The sequence below is a fragment of the Colobus angolensis genome, unplaced genomic scaffold (assembly GCF_000951035.1).
Source record: "Colobus angolensis palliatus isolate OR3802 unplaced genomic scaffold, Cang.pa_1.0 Scaffold24, whole genome shotgun sequence".
NCBI lineage: Eukaryota > Metazoa > Chordata > Mammalia > Primates > Cercopithecidae > Colobus > Colobus angolensis.
Genome location: NW_012115599.1, coordinates 1243958 through 1265921, shown reverse-complemented (window position 1 = coordinate 1265921; position 21964 = coordinate 1243958). Strand labels below are relative to the sequence as shown.

The following is a 21964-nucleotide window of genomic DNA, read 5'->3' as shown; positions in this document are numbered from 1 at the left end:
TCTGATCATCTTACTCCAAGTTATCTCACCCTCACCTTGAATACATCCACACGTAATACATTCCATTCAGCCCACTGTTTAAAAGGTCAAGTAGATCCTAAATAACATGGCATCTACCTACTTCTCATTTCTTACTTCACCCTATGTTCTATCCACTCCGGACTTCTTTCAGGTCTCTGAGAGGGCTATGTTTCCTTAAAATAGATTTTTACACACAGTATTTACTCTGTCTGGAATACTTGCTGATTAATTAGAAAAGAGAGTTCATGGGTCATGGATGACTTTTAAGTTTCTAGCTAGCACAAGTAGATGGATACTACAGTCACTTAAAGAAATTGTTTTAATGTTAAATTATCTTCTGTCATTTACTCCTCACTATTATACCTCAAACATGTTGAGATAAGAGCCCATGCACTACTGTTCTTTAGGACTAAAATGATCATTTAATTGGTCTTCTTTGCATAAATGGTGACTCATTGATATTCTAATCTCAGAATGCCACTTCAAAAAGCAAACACCCTGTTTCCTAATCTGTCATTCTATTTTCACTGCCTGCATTGCATGATCACTGTCTGACATTCTTGTTACATGTTTATTGGATATCTCTTCCAATCAAAATATAACTCTGAGAGCAAAGACTATCTATCTTGTTCATTGTCACATTCCCACTGCCAAAGCATAATCAATCTTTAAGAAATGAAGGAAGGAAGGAAGGAAAGAAAGAAAGAAGGAAGGGAAGGAGGGAGGGAGGGAGGGAAGGAAAGAAGGAAGGAAGGAAGGAAGGAAGGAAGGAAGGAAGGAAGGAAGGAAGGAAGGAAGGAAGGAAGGAAGGAAGGGAATTCATAGCCAGTATTCTCCACCTGAAATAAAGTGGATTATCACCAAAAATATATGCCACATTAAAATGTATCAATACATCATGGGAACATAAAATTGGGCCACTTAGTATGTTATGAACATTTTTTTTCAAAAGGTAAGAGTAGAACTGTGAACTCCAAATCAGTGTTTATAATATTAATAGGCACTATAGCAGGCAAAATGGTATAGTGGCTAAGAACGTGGGCTCTAGAGTCAGACCATCTGGGTTTCAATCCGACTTCTACTTCTTATTGTATGGCATTAGGCTGGTTACCTAACCTCTCTGAGGTTCAATTTCCCAGACTATAAGGTAAATATAATAATAATAATAATAATACCTACCTTTCTAGGGTTTAGTGAGGATGAAATAAGAGAGTATATATGAAGTAAGCAGAACATCTGACACATAGAATAATCAATAGGCGTTAGCTGCTATTTTCTTATTGCAAAGGGCTTCTATAAAAGTGAGTTCAGTGGTAGAAAATGTGATAATTTGAAGGAGCTACCTCTATGTCTTTGAAGGACATACATAGTTCCAAGTGAGTGATTCCAAAGACATACATACGTTGATTTTAAAGCAGTAAAACACTGAATAGTATATAGATAATCAGCTCTAAATAACAACTTCCCTTGGGCTTCTTACATACCGAGTGGGTACGGAGTGCTGCGATGGTTTTTGAAAGTGCCATTTCCCACAGTTCATCAATGTAGGCTCTATTTACTAAGCCCTGGGTTGTATGTAAAATGTGATCTTCAACCACAAAAAAGCTAAGATTGAGGAAAAAAGAAAGCACAGCTGTCAGAAATTACAATTTTATTACTCTCTCTGGGGTTTGACAAGCATTAAGAGATACCATCAAAGGCAAAGTTAGTGGTCATTTTTTTCTTGAAGAAAGTTATTCAGTATCATAAATGAAATCAGGCTACTTGGATTAAAAATTATGTCTGTGACCATGATATCTTCATAACCACTCCTAGAGAGATTAGAGTTACATTTCTATTAAATTTCTATTAAATGTTAACAATGATATCCAGTAGTTTAAAAGGGAGGAAAATGTGTAGAGGTAATGGAGGCAAATTTTGTTATATTAAGAAAATACCCAGCCATCAATACATTTCAAAAAAACAAATTTTAAAGAGATCACAAAAGCTAATATATACATCATATATGTATAAGAATCCAGTGCTCAATATATCAAAATAATTCCCTTCATGTGGACTCTGTCATCAAAGTGCTGAAAAGGCATCGTATAAAGGTTTCAAAAATGCGAAGTTATGTTTGAACAATCTTGTTGTGGCTTTTTGTTATTACGCATTTAAAATGTAGCTTTCATTGTCTTGCCTAAATGTTCATATTAATGAAAAAAAGTCTTTATTAGAGAATTTTTATGATATATTTTAATAACTAATTACATTGAAACAATTTAAATCTGAAAAAAATAAACCTGATGAAGAATCCAAGTTATTTCCTTTTCTTTTAACTGCAAAGTCATTATTTTGCAATTAGAACAAGATGCCTGTATTGGGATGTTTATTTGGGAAATGCAATTCCGTACCACTATATATATTCTAAAAGAGGGTGGCAAACTATATAGCCTATGGGATAAACCTAGCCCACTGCCTATTTTTATAAAGATTGTTTTATTGGTACATAGCCACGCTTATCATTTACATATCGTCTATAGCTACTTTTGCACTGTAACAACAGAGCTAATCAGTTGTGACAGAGATCATATGGCCTACTAAGCCTAAAATATTTTACTATCTGGCCCTTTTGGGAAAAGTTTGCCAACTTTTGCTAATTATTTGGTTCCATCTACCAAAAACAAAGAAACAAAACATCAAGTGTAATAAGATTACAATTCAATGTTTTTCTCACTTTATCCACAAAAATGCCCTCCAGCAACATAACATTGAAACCAGCAGGATGTTCCTTTTAAATCATTAGAAAATCAAAAACAAATCTTGTCTTAAGGATTAAAAAGAGAAAATGAAAAGAATTTACTAAGGAAAACCTTATTTATTTTTCCAACACTCACAAATCTATGAATGGAAAGAGTATAAATTTCAATAAATAAATATATATATATATATATACCTACCCTACTATTTGATTAAAATACTTCCTGTAGCCATCTAAAGTTTCATGCTGCAACAAAGCAAAGAAGAAGAAGTTACTGTTTCTGTTTTGTTACATTAAGACTAAGTTAAAATCAGTCACTTTATCTCTTAAGGCTCAGCTCCCTAGAGGATATCTGATAAGGTAAAAATAATAATATTATCTACCAATGAAGAGGAAATACAGCAGCACATATCCAGTACTTAGAACAGTGCCTGACACACAGCAATCAATGAATAATGTTTTCTTACTGCAAGTCACATCCACCAAAAGTGGTCTCAGAATGACAGTGTATACATACACACACACACAAGCATCAAAAGACATCAAGGAGGAAAAGTAAAAATGTGAGAAAAGTGAAGATGGTTATCCTACCATGTTAGATGGAGGTTGAAGTACCAAACGAGCCTGTTTTCGCCTCTGTTTTCGGTAGTAATTCTCAAATGTTTCCCGGGCACCCTGTAAAATAAAGAAGAAAATGGGTTGACACAATTGGACCAATTACTCTTATATTTCAAGGGAAAAGACAAGGTCCCAGGTCTGGAATTTGAGGTAGTATCACATTTCTCAAAATCTGCTATTTTAACATTGATGATAACAATAGAAAACAAAAATAACTATTACCATTTATTGAACCTGACTTACAAACCTGTCAGGGTGTATACAAAATATCCTCACAAGGAAACTACCAGAACTTAACCACCAGCACACCAAAGCTGGTTTCTGAATCAACTGTCTCAAATTCACAAGAATGAAGGGAAACCAACCTTTCCATAAGTTATGATAACAGGTAAGAAAAATGTTCCTTAAAAAAGTCACAGAACATTCCAGAAGAAAAATGTCCAGACTAAAAACCAGCTATCAAATGAATCCTGAACAAAGAGGCAATGCGAAGCAGGGGAAAAAGCAGGAATTGAGAACAATAAATTAGTATTCCCCCTTAGGGTATAATCTAGCACAGGATTAAATCAGAAAAACAAAAAACAAAAGCATGAAGATTCTTGGTGCACAGTTCCCACTTTTAATTTAGGGTTTCTGGGCTTAAAATGAGAAGTGCTCTACAGAATAATATCTGACTCATGAGCTGTGTACTGGGTCTCCCCAAATTCATGTCCTTCATGGAACTTCAGAATGTAACCGTATTTGGAAATAGGGCCATTGTAGATGTAATTAGTTAAATTAGGATGTGATCCTATCAGTGGAGGGTGGGACTTTAATAGAGTATGTCTGGTGTCCTGAAAAGCCGAAAAGAATAGACACAGAGACACATGGGGAGAACACCATGCGATGACAGAGGCAGAGAATAGAGTGATGCAGCTGCAAGCCAGGGAACATCAGAGATTGTTGATCACCAGCAGGCGCTAGAAAAACACAACAAAAGATTCTACCCAGTCTCAGAGAGAAGATGGTCCTTCCAATGCCTTGATTTTGGAATTCTAGCCTCCAAAACTGGGATAGAACACATTTCTGTTGTTTTAAACCACTCAGTTTATGGGGCCTTGTGACAGCAGCTCTAGGAAACTAATACAAACTCAGCATGTTTAGATTATCACACCCCACGTATTACTGAATTCTTCTATTTTTATTTTTATTTTTTTTGAGACAGAGTCTCACTCTGTCACCAGGCTGGATTACAGTTGCACAATCTCGGCTCACTGCAACCTCCGCCTCTTGGGTTCAAGAGATTCTCCTGCCTCAGCCTCCTGAGTAGCTGGGACTACAGGTGTGCACCACCACATCCAGCTAATTTTTGTATTTTTAGTAGAAACAGGATTTCCCCATGTTGGGCAGGATGGTCTCGATCTGTTGACCTCGTGATCTGCCCACCCCAGCCTCTCAAAGTGCTGGGATTACAGGCGTGAGCCACCACGCCCAGCCCTGAATTCTACTCTTAATCCAAAGCTTTTCTAAACAAATAAGAGTAAAAATGAAAAGAGAGAATACCAGTGGTAAAGAAAACTGACGTTGAAACCAGAGACTATTACATTTGAATAGTGACTCTGCCCCTTACTAGCTGTACAACTGCTGTAAATAGCTGTATAACTTCCTACCACTATTTTAAGTTCCACTATTTAACTTTCACTAATAGGTGTGCCATGGTTTTCTCATTTGTAGAGATGCCAACATCATATGGTTGTAATGAGGATTTAGAGGAGTTATAAAGCTCTTCGAATAGTATCTCATGCAAGTGCTTATTTTAAAAATAAATAAGATAAAATCAATGATTAAAGTAAAAGCCCCGCCCACCTAAAAAAAGTATAAATGCCATGCAATACCTAGTTTAGTTTTCCTCTGCCTTCCTGAAAAATTGAAGAACTTTATTCAAGATGATTTATTTGTTACATTCCCAAACCGGTCCTAAAATTTGGGAAAGTTGACTTAAGGTACTAAGTCATGTAAAGACACTAGTGTAGCTCAGGGGTTGGCAAACATTTTCTGTAAAGGGCAGGATAGTAAATATATGAGGGCTTGGTGGACAACTACTCAATTCTGCTGCTGTAATGCAAAAGCAGCCATAAACAAGACATAAACAACTATGGCAGTGTTCCAGTAAAGCCTTGTTTATGGAAACAAATTATAATTTCGCACAGTTTTCACCTGTTATGAAATATTCCTTTTATTTGATTTTAAAAATGTAAAAACCATTTTTAGTTCACAGGCCATTCAGAAACAGGCAACACGCTGGATTTGGTTCATGGGTCACGGTATGTTGAACCCTGGTGTAGCTTAAAAACAACAGTTTTAAAGTTCTAAAGTGATTATAACTGTATACACCTGAATTTTTCCTTCCTATAAAATGAAATCAAACATTAGGACAGCTATGCAAGGCTTTTTTCATCCATACATTAATGAGGAGGCAAATGATTCCATTTGACAAACAAGAGGAAACTGCTAGCTGATTTGTTAAAGTTATTCTCAACCTATCACTATTTCACAGCATAGTAGTATTATTAAATCTTAATTACATTCTGTATACACTAAAGGGCTTTTTATTTTAAGGTGAACAGCCCTAAAGGACCTTTATTATTATAGTGTGACATTACATATTCAACATGCTTTGGAGCCAAGACACACTTACTAAAGAATTTAGAGAAAGCATTCTCTCTAATCATACCATACTACACTAATTTAATTTTTTGTTATACATGATAGAAAATACATAAGATGAAATTCTATATAAAAACCAAATCATGAACTTCTCCTTAATTCTAAACTGGGTATAGTTTTGCCTTTCAAGTATTCCTTCAATAGAATAAAAACAAAAGAAAAGACCAATTTATCTAACAGGTCTGGCTTCCCATTTACAAAAATGAGCTGGAGTTTCCTTAGTGGCTGCTAAATTCACCTTTCGTTACTCTATTCCCTCTGCCAATTTTGTCAACTCAATACTTAAAGGTGGAATTTGAGACGTACATGTTTGACCAGTCCAGTTGAGTAATTGGTGAAGTGCCTGTCTATTCACAGAGAGGTCACTAGATGAACTACAGAGGTTTCACTTAAGCTCCAAGCTCTTTCAATCATTAACATTTTTTTAAAAAGCTGCTGAAGACATAAGCAAATAGATATAAAACAATAAGCAGGCAAGTAAAACTTGGATTTTTTCTTACTTTATGTCATTAGTATTATACTGCTCCAAAAGTTTTGTGTTAATACACACAATCTCACCAAAAACCAAGTCACTTAATATATACTAAGTGGTTACCATGTGATTGGCACACTGAGAACAGTACCTGTACTTACTGAATTTATAGATTACTATGGAAGACTGACAAACAAGCAATTATATTCAAATGAACTACAGAATCCTATGGATTAAAGTAGGGTGTGTGTGTGTGTGTGTGTGTGGTGGGTGGGAGAAGTGTCAAAGAAAGCTTCTTTAAAAAACGACATTTATGCTTCTAATTGACAAATGAGTCAGAAGAATAAGCCAGAAAGAGAGAAAGGAAAAAAATGTTCCTGGAGGAGACAAAGAGGCTGAATGGAAAAAAAAGCATCACATACCCTAAGAATCTGAAAGAAGTTCTCCATGGCTGGAACTTGAGGTGTAAGGTATAGGGCTGACAAGAGATGAGGCAGGAAAGCTTCATAAATTATGTTAAGGTATTTGTACTCTAGTGACCATAAGAATTTTAGATATTTTGGAAGTTGTACTGCAGAGGTACAATAAAGAAAAGGAAAAATTAAAATTGCAAAGATCAGTCTCTTAGATGTATTTAGGAGGTTTAAGCTGGAACTTAATTGGATATGGGTGATAAAGAATAGGAAGGAAAGAAGGTTGACAAAAAGTTTCTAACCTGGGTAACTGGTTTGATGGTGTTTTCATCTGTGAGAGAGGGAACATAAGTAGACAGAATAAACAGTAGATCATTATTCACAGATTCTGTATTTGCGAATTTGTCTACATGCTTACTCATAGTTCTTTCATAGTCATTCAACAGACATGTGCAGAGGGGTGAAAAATTTGAGTTGCCTAATGCACATGTTTCCAGCTAAGGTTTAAACAAGGCAATGCTCTGCCTTCTTATTTTAGTTTTCATATTGCAAACGGATATTATTTTCATAGTCTATCCAGTGCCACATATTTGCATTTCTGCATTTTTGGTTGATGATTTTGCTGTTTAAAATGGCCCCCAACAATAGTACTTACGTGCTGTCTAGTGCTCCTAAGCTCAAGAAAACTGTGATGTGCCTTACAGAGAAAACCCACACAGTAGATAAATTCTCAGGCACGAGTATAGTGCTGTTGGCTATGAGTTCAATGTTAACGAATCAACAAGATATACTAAATAATATGTCCTTAAACAGAAACACTCATAAATCAAGGTTATGCATTCATTGGTTGATGAAAATGTGACCAGAAGCTCACAGGAAACTAAACCTGTATTTCTCCTAAAAACAATGGCTCAGTATTCGCTCACTCAGTGTTTCCAGTGACTTTATAGAACATAACTACCATAAATAATGAGAATTGACTATATTTGGGAAGATTAATAATGATGACTTCTGTACTGGGCATATTTAATTGATGACTTCCAAGTGCCAAGTGTTCGGGAACTGGCATATTTGGGTCTATAGCTCAAGAGAATCATAATCATTAGCAGAGAGATAGTAATCAAGGCCCTTAGAGAAAGGGCTCTAAGAAATGCTTGTAGAATTAAAGTACAAAAGAACCTAGCAAAAAAGTCCAAAGGACATGAGCCATGAGGAAATGTATAGCTCTTTCTGATAACTCAAATATAACTTTGAACATCAACTACCTAGAGAAGACTTTTCTACTACTTGATTTAAAATGGAAAGTTTTCCCTAACACATAACCCTTTTAATTCTTTGGTTAGCACATATCTCCATCTGGTATTGTTTACTGTCTGTCTCCTCTTGTTAGGATGCAAGCTCCATGAGAAAAAGTCTCAGTTTATCTTATTTATTGTTGTATTCCCAGCTCCTACAACAATGCCAGACACATAACTGGTATGCAATTTTCAATAAATGATTAAAAGTGTGAATAAATTATTAATCTACAATTTCTTATAAGCCTTTACTTTTATATTTGCCCTTCATCTCCTACTGCAATAATAATTTACTTGCAAGTATTCCTATTCGTCTCCTCATGTAATTTTTCGATCTCCATTTATTCTTTTAAAGTTTTTTGTTCATTTCATAGAGACAATTCTTTTTAAGAATTTTCTTTTGATTCCTATAGAAAATCACTTTTAGCGTCATGTTTCCTCTGGATTTTTAGGATGATGTTCTTTAACCCTTTCTAGTCAATATATTTTCTCAGACATCATTTTGTTTTGTTGTGTTTTGTTTTCCCATTTACTCTATTTTGAATGAGAGGAGCTTTCAGGTTTGGTTTGTGGTTTGCATTTGGCCCATTCACCATTTATCTGGCTATAGATCTAACATCATCATGGAAGTGGCAACTCATAGGTTGATGTGCCCAGGTCCAAAGACATGCCAAAGGCAATCTACAAATTGATTTTAGCATCCAGCAAGCAACTGGCCTATAAAATACGAGCAAATATTCTCCTACCACGCAGTTCCCAGTGTTTAATAATCTGAATTTCTTAAACTGAATAAAAACCAGAGTAATACAGGATCTTCATATATGTGCTCTTGTATGGCACTATTATTTTGAATATTCTCCACCACAGGATGAACTGTACAACCATCAGCAGTACCCCAATTCCCCAATTCCCCTTATCCCACACTCTAAGAGCCTTAAAATGGGAAATCCGTGCACCACAAGGGTTTCCAACTGCTATGGTCTGAATGTGTCCCCTAAAGTTGGTGGTTGAAACTTAACCACCAACATAGTAATAAGAGATGCGGCCTTTAAGAGGTGATTAAGTGATGAGGGTAGGGCCTCCATGAATGGAATTGGGCCCCTACAAAAGAGTTTGAGGGAGTGGGTTTGCACCCACCCATCTCTTCTGCCATGTGGGTGGAAGAGTTCCTCCCCTTCATTCCCTCCCTCTGGAGGATAAGGCAGTAAGTTGTCATCTGGAAGTAAACAGCAGCCTTCACCAGACAGAAGAACTGTTATTGCCTTGATCTTGGACTTCTCAGCCTCCAGAACCCTAAGAAATAAGTCTCTATTGTTTATAAATTACCCAATCTGTAGAATTTTGTTATAGCAGCACAAATGGACTAAGATGCTGGCTAATGTACTTATACATTCAGGATCCTATTTTCAAGCTAGAAGGCATACAGTGGGAAAGGTATAAAATGTCTTCTGACTTACAATTTTCTCTGTTTATAACAGCAAATCACATCACCTAACAGCTAGATTTCTCAATCCATTCAATTGGCCCAACAGAGAAAATTTTACTTAAATTCAGAGAAAACGTTAATCATCAGCCTTACTTATGAATGGTGTTACTTTTCAGATTTTTATGCATCTAAAGTATTTTGGTAAGAGTTAAGAAAGACAGACATAGAAGGCAAGCAAGGCTTTGTTTAACTTTTTTTTCTTTTTCAGATGGAGTCTCACTCTGTCATCCAGGCTGGAGTGCAGTGGTGGGATCTCGGCTCACTGCAACCTCTGCCTCCCGGGTTCAAGCGATTCTCCTGCCTCATCCTCCCAAGTAGCTGGGACAACAGGTGCATGCCACCACACCCGGCTAACTTTTTGTATTTTCAGTAGAGACGGGGTTTCACCACGTTAGCCAGGATGGTCTCAATCTCGTGACCTTGTGATCCACCTGCCTCGGCCTCCCAAAGTGCTGGGATTACAGGCGTAAGCCACTGTGTCCAGCCAGTTTAATGTTTTTTATATTGAATACATATATACCATCTGAAATTTAACCTAAAGACTGTAATATTATAAAGAAATCTCCACAATTTTTTTTAACATTTAGTTAAAAAGAAACTATATAAGAAGGGCTAAATAATCACAGCACATATCCTATATTTACTTAATGGCCAAACAAGAGAAAAAAAATATTCTCCAAGCCCTGTTAAGCTCTTCTTCAATTCACTGGGTACTTGATTTACTAAATTCATATTTCATTTAAATATTTAATATTATATCACACCCTATGTACTACCTGGGGAAAGGCACAAATGGTCAAATGCTCCAAAAGCCATTGCTATTCCCAAAGTCTAATAATTAATCCTAGCACTGGGTTTTATCAAAAATAACATACTTCTCAGGCAACGTTGGAAATAGTTTCCTTTTCTTAACCTTTTGTTTATAGCTGTGTTTTCTACATTGTTTATCTCTTTTTAAGTTATTAATTACAAAAGTAAAATATGTGACTTGTAGAAAAACTAGATAACACAAATGGGCAAGGAGAAAAAATGAAAGCCATTCATGATCTCATAATACTTACTTTTTGATGTACTCCCTATTCGATACATTTTCTCAGATCTCGTTTTGCTTTATATTGTTTTGTTTTCCCAACTCTATTTTAAGCAAGACGACCTCTTTGTAGATCATTCTTTCAGACTTTGTTTGCGGTTTGCATTTAGCCCATTCACTAAGATCTAATATCCTTACAGATTTTGCCCTATTCTAAATAGATAGATATTTCACATATAATGAACATATACACACATATAAATAGGGTCATATTGTATATACTCTTTTCATTGAACTTTGCATACAAAAATCTTTTCTCCAGCAACATAATTTAGCATGATCCACTTTTATGCCACAACAGTGTTCCAGCTCCTTTTCTTCAAACTCATGCTACAAACTGTCACCTTACAAATGCTGGAACTAACATGAGCTCTGAATAAATGTTTAAAAATAAAAATAAAAAACAAGTGACAACCTTGAATTCTTCTCCATGTGTCCAGACACTTGTCTAGATAAAAACATAGGAAACAAAAACAATATTGTCACTCAGTATGGGCAAATGAATAAGGCTTTTTGTTTTTGCATATTAAAGTAGTAAAATTTACTACTAATAAAACTCAAAGCTGAATTTTAGCTGCTGTAGGTTACAAATGTACACCAGTAATCAAGTAAGTCAGAATCACATGATCCCATTCTTGGGCGAGAAAGAGACGGCAAGATGAAACACCTTTCCAAGGGATTTCCTTTTCTTCATGAAATGTGACAGCGTTCATCATATACACAGACATTCAGAACATTTCAAACCATTATTGAGCTCCATGCCTCTAAACATTAGTGGCATCTTACATCCTTATTTTTGCAGGGAAAAAAAACTTACACTGAGAAATACTACTTCATATGGGCAATATGTCTACACAGCAGGCAGAAAGGGACAGACCTTATATTCTCTTCATTAAGATTTACTATGCCATTATCTGGCTAAACAGCTCTTTATCTACCGGGTCTTTCCTGGTAGATACTGGTATGGGGTCTATTGGAGAGTGGGCTGAGTTCTTCACATCTGTCACAATGACAGAAAATTAACTCTTGGATTGAGAAGCAACTAAGGACAACCACACAAAGAACAAGGGAAGGGAAAGGAAGAAGGGAAGCACACACCATTGTTCTTCCGCCTCTGCCTACAGGAAGCAATATTTCCACCAGGTCTTGGGGAAAGCCTGTAATTTCACCACCCTGACTGCAGCTGGAACTCCCTTTTAACTATCATGGCATCCAAGTGAAGACAGGTTTATACAGAGTTTAAAAAAAAAAAAAAAAAACTGAAAGGACCATTTTAATTTGCTTCCATGTGAAAAGGGGAGTACTTTTCATAGAGCCCCATAATGATGTTCAGCGGGATATTACACTTCACCATATGGCTAATTTGCACAGCAGGCTCAAAGAAGGATTTTCTTTCATTAGAACTGCCCTAAAGATCAGACTACAAAAATATGTGAAAAGAACAAACCCAAGATGCCCCCTATTGCTTAAATCTAGAAACACTGAATTCCCAGATGTAATAGCCAATTCACAGCATTCCCATGACAAGGTCATTCCAGAGTCATGGTGGTATGTGTCACAGCTCCATTTATATGTATTAGGGCTTTGAAAAATGTCTAAACCACAAGTTTATCTATGTAATAAACCTGCATGTGTACCCCAGACCTGAAAATAAAAATTTTAAAAACTTAACTGTATGTTTTAAAATAATTTAAAAAGTGTAACTGGATTGTTTGCAACTCGATGAATAAATGCTTGAAAGAATGGATACCCCATTCTTCATAATGTGCTTATTTCACATGGCACACCTATATCAAAACATCTCCTGTACCCCATAAATATATACACATAGTATATACCCACAAAAGTTAAAAAGAAAAACGTCTAAACTTCAAGAGCCACAACAATGTCAAAACACCTCACAAAAAAACTGTATATGGAGAAAGGATACTTGCTTTGATAGATAATTTATCATTAAAAATATCATTACTTCCAAAGGCCTCAATTCTTGTTATCACTCAATTAGCCTACAGAATTAATCTACATAAACTTGTGACCCTTATTTGAAGAGAGCAGAGGCAGTCTGATGTTCTAACAGAGCGCTGTTTATTTTTAAGTTCCCTTATAACATATGTTTGTCTTGGCATTTCCTCCTGCTGCTATATCCCAAGAATGAGCCATAGGAGAGCATCCCCTCCGGGAACCAACAGAGTCTGTAGAATTTTAAAAAAAGAAAAGAAAGAAATCTGATGTTTGATGATTATGGAGTAGTTGAGTCTGTGCTTTTGAAGAAAGTAAACATTATGATTAACAATCTTGGCCTTTGTAATTAGCTTCCCCTTTCCAAGACAGAGTGTTAATTTATTAAATATTTTAACAAAGAGTCTTTTATTATCAGATCCAGTTTGGCTGGCTCCTTTCATAGCATTACCAATTACAACCAATAAAGCTTTAATTGATGACTACTTTTTATAACCTTTGACCCAAGATGATAAACAGTTGTACCTTAGAAGCGAAAGGGTAAACCTCAAAGGGAATGGTTCTTAATCATACTTAGCAAATCAAACTGCTTAAAATTACAACTTACCTACCTGGCTAGAACAACAACAACAACAAATGCAGACTTCCTCAATGATGAAGGTTAATTCATTAGAAAAAAATTTGAATTTCACTTTTAAGATAAGTATCCCTTTTGTTAGGGAAACCCTAACCTGAATTATCTGCATATAATTGTGTACCTTAATGGGCTAATTATTCAAAGAATATGATCTAATCAATTTGTAGACAAGAACATTTTTAATATAAAACAAATAAGATGCAAGTTATTTTACTATTTAAAAAGAATCATTAAGATTAAAATTACATCGCCCTACCACTCCCAAATCCCATCATTTTCTTTAGTGGTCCCTAACATACCAGTTACAACTAAGGGTATGTGAGAACAGAAATAAACCAAATTATTTGCCAAAAAATAGGACACCAAAAATTCTTAACTGAGGGTCTGCATATGATGAGAAAGGAGAGTCATTGCTTTTATTACCATGAACAAAATGGTGTTTTTCTACATTTTCTCCAAAGAACTATTCCAAAAGTTGGTAGTTTAAAGTTATTATTCATATACCCAATTTCACACTTGCCAATTTTTAAGTCTTTTCTGACCTAACTTACACTTGTCAATCTTCTAAATTGCTAAGGTAATTCACAGTTTGGAAGTTTAAAATTTTCCAGACAAATAACTTAATCTGTTTCATGTTGCCAAAAGGAATAGAGCCTCTGAAACAATTTCTAAGGAGCTAATAGGAAAATGTGGCATTTAAAAATGTAAATTAAAATAATACCAACATGTTACAGATGAAGGCAGTTAGAGATTGCTAACAGTTCTCATAATGGAAAGTACTGGCTTAAACAGAAGGTACAGTATAAGATTTTATACACACACAAAAAAAACTAGGCACATAGCTTCTAAGCAACTTCCCATGTATATAAGGAAGTCAATGCCAGGAAAAGCACAAAATCTGAGACTCAAAGTACTTTATAAACTGAGAGCTATACGCATTATTTTTATGATATATAAATGTATGTAATGGATATTTTATTAAAGACACATGGCTTCTTCCAGCATCTCAAAATCACATTTGCTACACATACACAGACAAAAATAGCCTTTTATATAGTTAAGTGAGGGTTGGGGAAAACTCGTATAAATAATCTACGCCTTCAGCCCCGTCATTAACAGAAACGGTACAGAAACTGACCAATTTAGAATCTAAGAATAAATAAATCTGTCATACTAAACTTCAGATGTTCAGAAAAAGAGACAGAATATGTAAAAACAGAGAAAGTGGATAAATATTAGATCTACATCTGGTAAATAATGTAAGAATACAGGTGAAGGGAAACAAGCAAACTAAAAGCTGAATAAAATTTGCTTCATCACCAATTTTTATTCAGATTTTTCATTATAAAAGAATTAATTATAGATCCACATGTAGTTATAGGAAATAACAGAGACAGACCCCATGTACACTCTATCCAGTCCCCCAAATTTAAACATCTTAGGAAACTATATTGTGTACAATATTCACATCCAGGAAATTGATATTGATAGAGTCAAGACGCCCATTTCCAGACTACAAGGATCCCTCAAGTTGTCTTTTTATAGCCAAATCCACTGCTCTCCATCTCTACTTCCTACTTCACTGCTAAGAACCACTAACCTCTTCTCAATTTCTATATAATTTCCATATTCATTTCTATGTAATATATAATTTTGTCATTTTAAGAATGTTACAAAAATGAAATTAATGGGGTATCCATCCTTTCAAGCATTTATTCATTGAGTTGCAAACAATCCAGTTACACTTTTTAAGTTATTTTAACACACAGTTAAGTTTTTTAGGAGTATGGAAAGGAGTATGTAATCTTTTTTGATTAGGTTATTTCACTCAGCATAAATCTCTAGAGATTTATCCAGTTTGTTACACATATCAATAGTTCTTTCCTTTATATTGCTGAGTAGTATTCTATTATATAAATATACCACAGGTATTTAACAATTCACCTGTTAAAGAACATCTAGTTTGGGGCCATTACAAATGAAGCTATTATAAACACTCCTGTATAGTTTTCTGCCTGAAATCCCCTTATTTTCATATCATTTATTTTTATTTCTCTGGGACAAATGCCCAGGAGTGCAACTGCAGGGTCATATGGAAGTTGTTGCTTAATTTTTCAAGAAATTGCCAAATTGTTTTCCAGAGTGACTATGCCATTTTACATTTTACTATTTTATATTCTTACCAGCAACCTCACGAGCATTAGATGTCACTATTCTGATAGCAGGGTAGTGACTTTAAGTTTAATTCCTCTAACGACCAATGATGTTGAGTATCTTCTCATGTGCTTATATGCCATCAGTATATCCGACTTGGTGAATTGTTTCTTCACGTCTTTTGCTCATTTGCCTACTTGCATTGTTTCTTTTGTTTTTTGTTTGTTTGTTTTACTGATGAGTTCTTTTTAAGTATTTATATATGCTAGATAAATAAGCACTTATTTCCTGGATATGTGGTTTGCAAATATTTTCTCCCACTCCACTGTATCTTTTATCCTCAGCAGAGTCTTCTGTAGAGTAAAAGTGTTTAATTTTGATGAGGTCCAGCCAACCAATTTTTTTCTTTTACACTGAAAGAAAATTAGTACTTTTGGAGGGAAATTTAAGAACTCTGCCTAAGCTTAGATGCTAAAGATTTTCTCCTATTTTTTCTAAATGGTTTGAAGTTTGTATAGTTTTGCATTTAAGTTCATAATCCATTTTGCATAAAATGTAATAATAATTTTTACATAAAATGGGAGGTTAGCTCTATGTTCTCTCTCATGCTCACTCTCGCTCTCTCTTTGGTCTATGGCTGTTCAATTGTTCTGACACTGTGTGTTGAATTATTTTTGTCAAATATTTTTGTGAATCTATTTCTGGGTTCTCTATTCTGTCCCACTCATCTAACAGTCTAGCCTCTCCCAATACCATGCCATCTTGATTGCTGTAGCTGTATAATAAGTCTTGAAATTATATGAGTTAATTTCTCCAATTTATTCTTCTTTAAAATTTGTCTTAGCTATTCTAGTTATTTTGCCTTTCGATACAAATTTTAGAATAATCTTGTTTGTATCTACAAAAATCCTGCTGAAAATGTATAGGAATTTCATTAAATCTTTGTAAAAACCTGGGAAAAATTGGTATCTTTACTGTGTTGAGTCTTCCAGTCCACAAACACAGTATGTCTCTCCATCTATTTACATATATGATTTTATCCATCAGCATTTAGTAGTTGTCAGCATACAAATTCTGTAGATTTTTCTTAGATTTAAACTAAGTATTTCTTTTTGTTAAGCAATCATAAATAATACCACATTTAAAATTTTTGTATCTACATACTCCTTGTGAGTATACAGAAGAACAACTGATTGATATATGTTATCTTATATCCTGCCATCTTGCTGAACTAACTTACTAGTACTAGGTGGTTCACTTAGTAGTCCTAGTACTGGATTCTTGAGGATTTTCAATATAGACAATCATCAGGTTATTCGCAAATAACACAGTTGTATTTCTTCCTTTCCACTCTGCATGCCCTTTATCTCCTTTCCTTACGCTAATGCACTGGATAAAACTTCCAGCACTATATGGAATAAAAGTTGTGAGAGCAGATATTTTTGATTTGCTCCTAATTTTAGGGGGAAACCATCTGGACTTTCACCCCTAAATATAAAGCTAGCTACAGGGTTTTGACATACGTTTTTTATCCAGCTGAAGAAGTTTTGTTGTTGTTTTTACATCATGAATGTGTTTTGGATTTTGTCAAATACTTTTTCTGCATCAAATGATATGATCATGTGATTTTCTTCTTTACACATCCCTGAACTAAACCTGACTGGGTCATATATTCATTTTATACATTACTGTAATCTACTTAAGATTTTGTTTTAAAAATTTTGCATCTATATTTATGAGGAATATTAATCTGTAGTTTCCTTTTCTATATTAATTTTTTCTGGCTTTACCTTAAGGGTACTAATTTCATAAAATGAATCGGAAAGCGTACCCTCCATTTCTGATTTCTGTAACAATTGGTGTTAATTCTTCTATAAATGTTTGGTAGCATTCTCCAGTGAACCCACCTGAGCCTGAAGATTTTAGAAAGAAGTTTGTTTCTTTGGTTTGTTTGTTTGTTTGTTTGTTTTTAGAGATGGGGTCTCGCTATGTTGCCAAGGCTGGTCTCAAACTCCTGGGCTCAAACGATCCTCCCACCTCAGCCTCCCAAAGTGCTGGGATTACAGTTGTGTGCCACTGTGCCCAGTCCTAGAGGGAAGTTTTTAAATTATTAATTAAATTTCCTTCATAGTCATCGGGTTATTCAAATTATCCATTTCATATTGGGTGAATTGTGGTAGTCTGTGTTTCTCAGAGAATTAACCAATGCCTTTTACTCTGTCAAATTTATGTATATAGAGTTGTTCATAGTGTTCTCTTATTATCCTTTTCATATCAATAGTGTCCCTATAGATATTCCCTGTTTTAGTTTTATGCCTAATATCAATAATCTGTTTATTCTTTCCTTTTCTTTGTCAGTCATGTTGGAGGTCTGTTCATTTTATAAATCTTTTAAAGAGAAAAATCTATTTCACTGATTTTCTCTATTGTTTCTTGCTTTCAGTTTCAATGATTTTGGCTCTTATTATTCTTTCATTCATTCTACTTGCCTTGGGATTATTTTGCCTTTCTTTTCCTAGGTTTTAGATGATAGCTTACATTATTCATTTGAGACTTCTGCTCTTTTCCAGTGTAAACAGTTTAGTGCTATAAATTTCATTCCCAACACTGTGTGCCACAGATCTTCATTTTCATTCAGTTCAATATACAATTTTATTTCCTTTGAGACTTCCTCTTAGACCCAGGCATTATATATGTGTATTATGTAGTTTCAGAGGTTTTGGAGATTTTCCTTTTATAGTTGTGTTACTAATTTCTAGTCTGATTCCATTGAGGTCTACATGTGATTTCAAAATTTGTTGAGGTCTGTTTGCCCAGGGTATGCTCTGACTTAATATGTTTTATGGATGCTTGAAAAGAATGAATATTCTACTGATGTTGTGTACAGTGTTCTATAAAAGTCAGTTTATCATCTTATTGGTTGATGATGTTGTTTTTTCTGTAAACTTACTGAAATCCTGACCAGTCATTTTATCAATTTTTGAAGTTTGAATTCTGAAGTCTTCAACTATAATAGTGATTCATCCGTTTATCCTTTCTATTTTATTAGCTTTTACTTCACATATTTTGCAGTTTTGTTGTTTGGGGCATAATCATTATCATTTAGGGTTATGCAACTTCTTGATGGATTGACCCTTTTACCATTATATAATAAACCTCATCTCTGGTAATTTTCTTTCCTCTGATGTCTACTTCATTTCATATTAATAGAGATTATTCTGCTTTTCTTTGATCAATGTTTGCATGTTGTATTTTTCCCTTCCTTTTTACTTTCAACCTGCCTATATCATTATATTTAAAGTGATTTTTCTATAGACAATATTTCTTAATCATTTTATCAATACCTGCCTTTTTATTGATATATTTAGATAATTTACATTCAATACAATTATTCACCTTAGGACTTATGTTTCTCAGGTTTTTTTTGTTGTTGTTTTATGTTTATTTTCCTTGTTTTTATTTTTCTTGCCTTCCTATAGGTTCCCTGAATAACCATTTTTTTAGAGTTCCATTTTTATTTAATTGTAGTGTTTTCTGGTGTATCTATTTACACATTTCTTAGTGGTTAATGTAGATATCACATTATATATACATAATTTACTATAGGACACTGGTGTTTCCATTTTACCAGTTCCAGAGTAGAGAGAAACCTTACTTCCCTTTACATCTCTATCCTCCTCCATTTATAATACAATTGTCTTAAATATTTTCTCTGCATACTGTCAGAACCAAATCAGAAAGTACTGGCAAATCAAAATGTCATTTATAGAACACTCTTAACAACTGTAAAATATACATTATTTTCAAGTGCATACTGAACATTTACCAAATTATACTGTATGGTAGACCATTAAGAAAATCTCCTTAAGTTTCAAAGCGTTAAAATATACAGGGTATTTTATCTGACTTCAATGGAAATCCAGAAATCCTCGACAAAATGATAGCGAGTAAAAGCAGAAAAGTATCTAGGTCCATTTAAAAGAGTTGTGCCGGGCGCGGTGGCTCAAGCCTGTAATCCCAGCACTTTGGGAGGCCGAGACGGGCGGATCACGAGGTCAGGAGATCGAGACCATCCTGGCTAACACGGTGAAACCCCGTCTCTACTAAAAATACAAAAACTAGCCGGGCGAGGTGGCGGGCGCCTGTAGTCCCAGCTACTCGGGAGGCTGAGGCAGAAGAATGGCGTAAACCCAGGAGGCGGAGCTTGCAGTGAGCTGAGATCTGGCCACTGCACTCCAGTCCGGGCGACAGAGCGAGACTCCGCCTCAAAAAAAATAAAAATAAAAATAAAAGAGTTGTGTAAGAATGCCATAGCAGGCCATGCACAGTGACTCACACCTGTAATCCCAGCACTTTGGGAGGCCAAGGTGGGTAGATCACGAGGTCAGGAGTTCGAAACAAGCCTGGTCAACATGGTGAAACCCCGTTTCTACTAAAAATACAAAACTTAGCCAGGTGTGGTGGCAGGCTCCTGTAATCCCAGCTACTCAGGAGGGCTGAGGCAGGAGAATCGCTTGAACCCAGGAGGTGGAGGTTGCAGTGAGCCGAGATCATGCCATTGCACTCCAGCCTGGATGACAAGAGCAAGACTCCTTCTCAAAAAAAAATTTAAAATAAAAAAAAAAAGAATGCCTTAGCAGCTTGATTTGCTATAAGCTCCAAAGTGGAAACAGCCCAATGTTTTTCATATTCATAAAGTGGAGTATCATTGCAGGATCAAAAGGGAAAATACTGATAAATGCAACAACATGCACGAATTTCAAAACACATGTATGAGACAAAAAAAAGTCTTAATAAATAAAACATAAACATTCTATGCGTATACAAAAAGGAAATGAATGGCCTCTAAACATTAGAAAAAATGTCCACAATGAATAGTGATTTTGAAAATGCAAGTGAAATTAACAATGTGCCATTTTTTCCCTACCAAATTAGCAAAAGAAAACAATACAACACCCAGTATTGTTGACAGTATGGTAAAACTGTACACTAAAATTATTTTTCTAAGGAATGCGACGTTTTGACTTTTCTGAGTGGCTAGTAGGTATCAGAAAACTTTAAGTGAATACTTCCTTTAATTCAATTTAATAATTTTACCTAAAATGATAATCAGATAAGTGAGGGCAAAAGTAAGGCCAGGCGTGGTGGCTCAGGCCTGTAATCCCAGCACTTTGGGAGGCCGAGGTGGGTGGATCACAAGGTCAGGAGTTCAATACCAGCCTGACCAACATGGTGAAACCCCATCTCCACTAAAAATACAAAATTAGCTGGGTGTGGTGGCGCACGCCTGTAATATCAGCTACTCCGAAGGCTGAGGCAGGGGAATTGCTTGAACTCAGGAGGTGGAGGTTGCAGTGAGCTGGTATCGTGCCACTGTACTCCAGCCTGGGTGACAGAGCGAGACTCCGTCTCAAAAAACAACAACAACAAAAAAAAAAACAATGTTTTTGGCTCCGGCATCTGCCATTTGAGACTACAGACATAGTAGCTATCACACAACTCTGGGATAACAATATGGGATGACTTCAGGCATCAGAAGACATCCTACACAGTAGATATAATTTACCTAAAATTATTCCTAAATTTCAACAAAAGTTATTTTGAAATAGTCAAGTATCTGAAGGTCTCCCTTAAGACAGTACTAAAGCTATGCCTGGAAAGAGGGAAAATTTTTGCTCTTTTCTGAATGGGAGGACCCAAATGCAGCCTGATCCTGGAACAAACTGCACAATAACCTGGCATTATGAAGGGCTATTTGGCAATTCAATGAAGGATGATCTACCCTAAGACTCGTCCAGAATGAGCTTGGCTCTGCCTAACTTAAACCTGGCAGTGATCCTTTCAAAACAGCAGTATTAGTGCCTGCCCCTTCCCTCCTGATTTTCCCCAGCAAGTCAGGTCTACAGTGAAGAGCAGAGAGCACAGGATAATTTCTCATTAAAAATAAATCCTTAGGAAGAACTTTAGAGAACTGTCTCAGCAAGGCTGAAATTTTACATCGCAGTTGCAAGACTCTGACAGGCCCAAAGGGACCTTGTATGACGACACTAACACATTATTAGAGTTTCTCATAAGGCAACACTCCCAATCTTTGAAGCAAACTGTTAAACATATTTGCCCATCATCTCTCACTACCCAGTCATTTTTCTAAGCCAAAACCAATGTGGTTTATATGACTGTCTTTCTCCAGGTCCTTGTATCTGATTTCCAAGTTTTTGCCAATATTAGAAGGTAGGGCATGACTATAATTTTTAGTGTAGTTTTTCCAGAAACTACCAAGAACATTACTTCAATTAAATATTGTATAGGCTGGGGGCGGTGGCTCAAGCCTGTAATCCCAGCACTTTGAGAGGCTGAGACAGGCGGATCACGA

At 35.4% G+C, this 21964-nt stretch overlaps 1 protein-coding gene across 1 annotated transcript in view; it reads right to left on the bottom strand.

Annotated features, from left to right (window-relative positions):
* EXOC6B (exocyst complex component 6B) overlaps nt 1-21964 on the bottom strand; it is a 696611-nt gene that overhangs the window by 361317 nt on the left and 313330 nt on the right. The window contains exons 9-11 of the mRNA XM_011945178.1: nt 3353-3436; nt 2961-3007; nt 1506-1626 (exon numbers count right to left, since the gene is read on the bottom strand). Coding sequence (XP_011800568.1) covers nt 1506-1626; nt 2961-3007; nt 3353-3436 — 252 coding nt within the window. The remainder of the gene's footprint in view (nt 1-1505; nt 1627-2960; nt 3008-3352; nt 3437-21964) is intronic.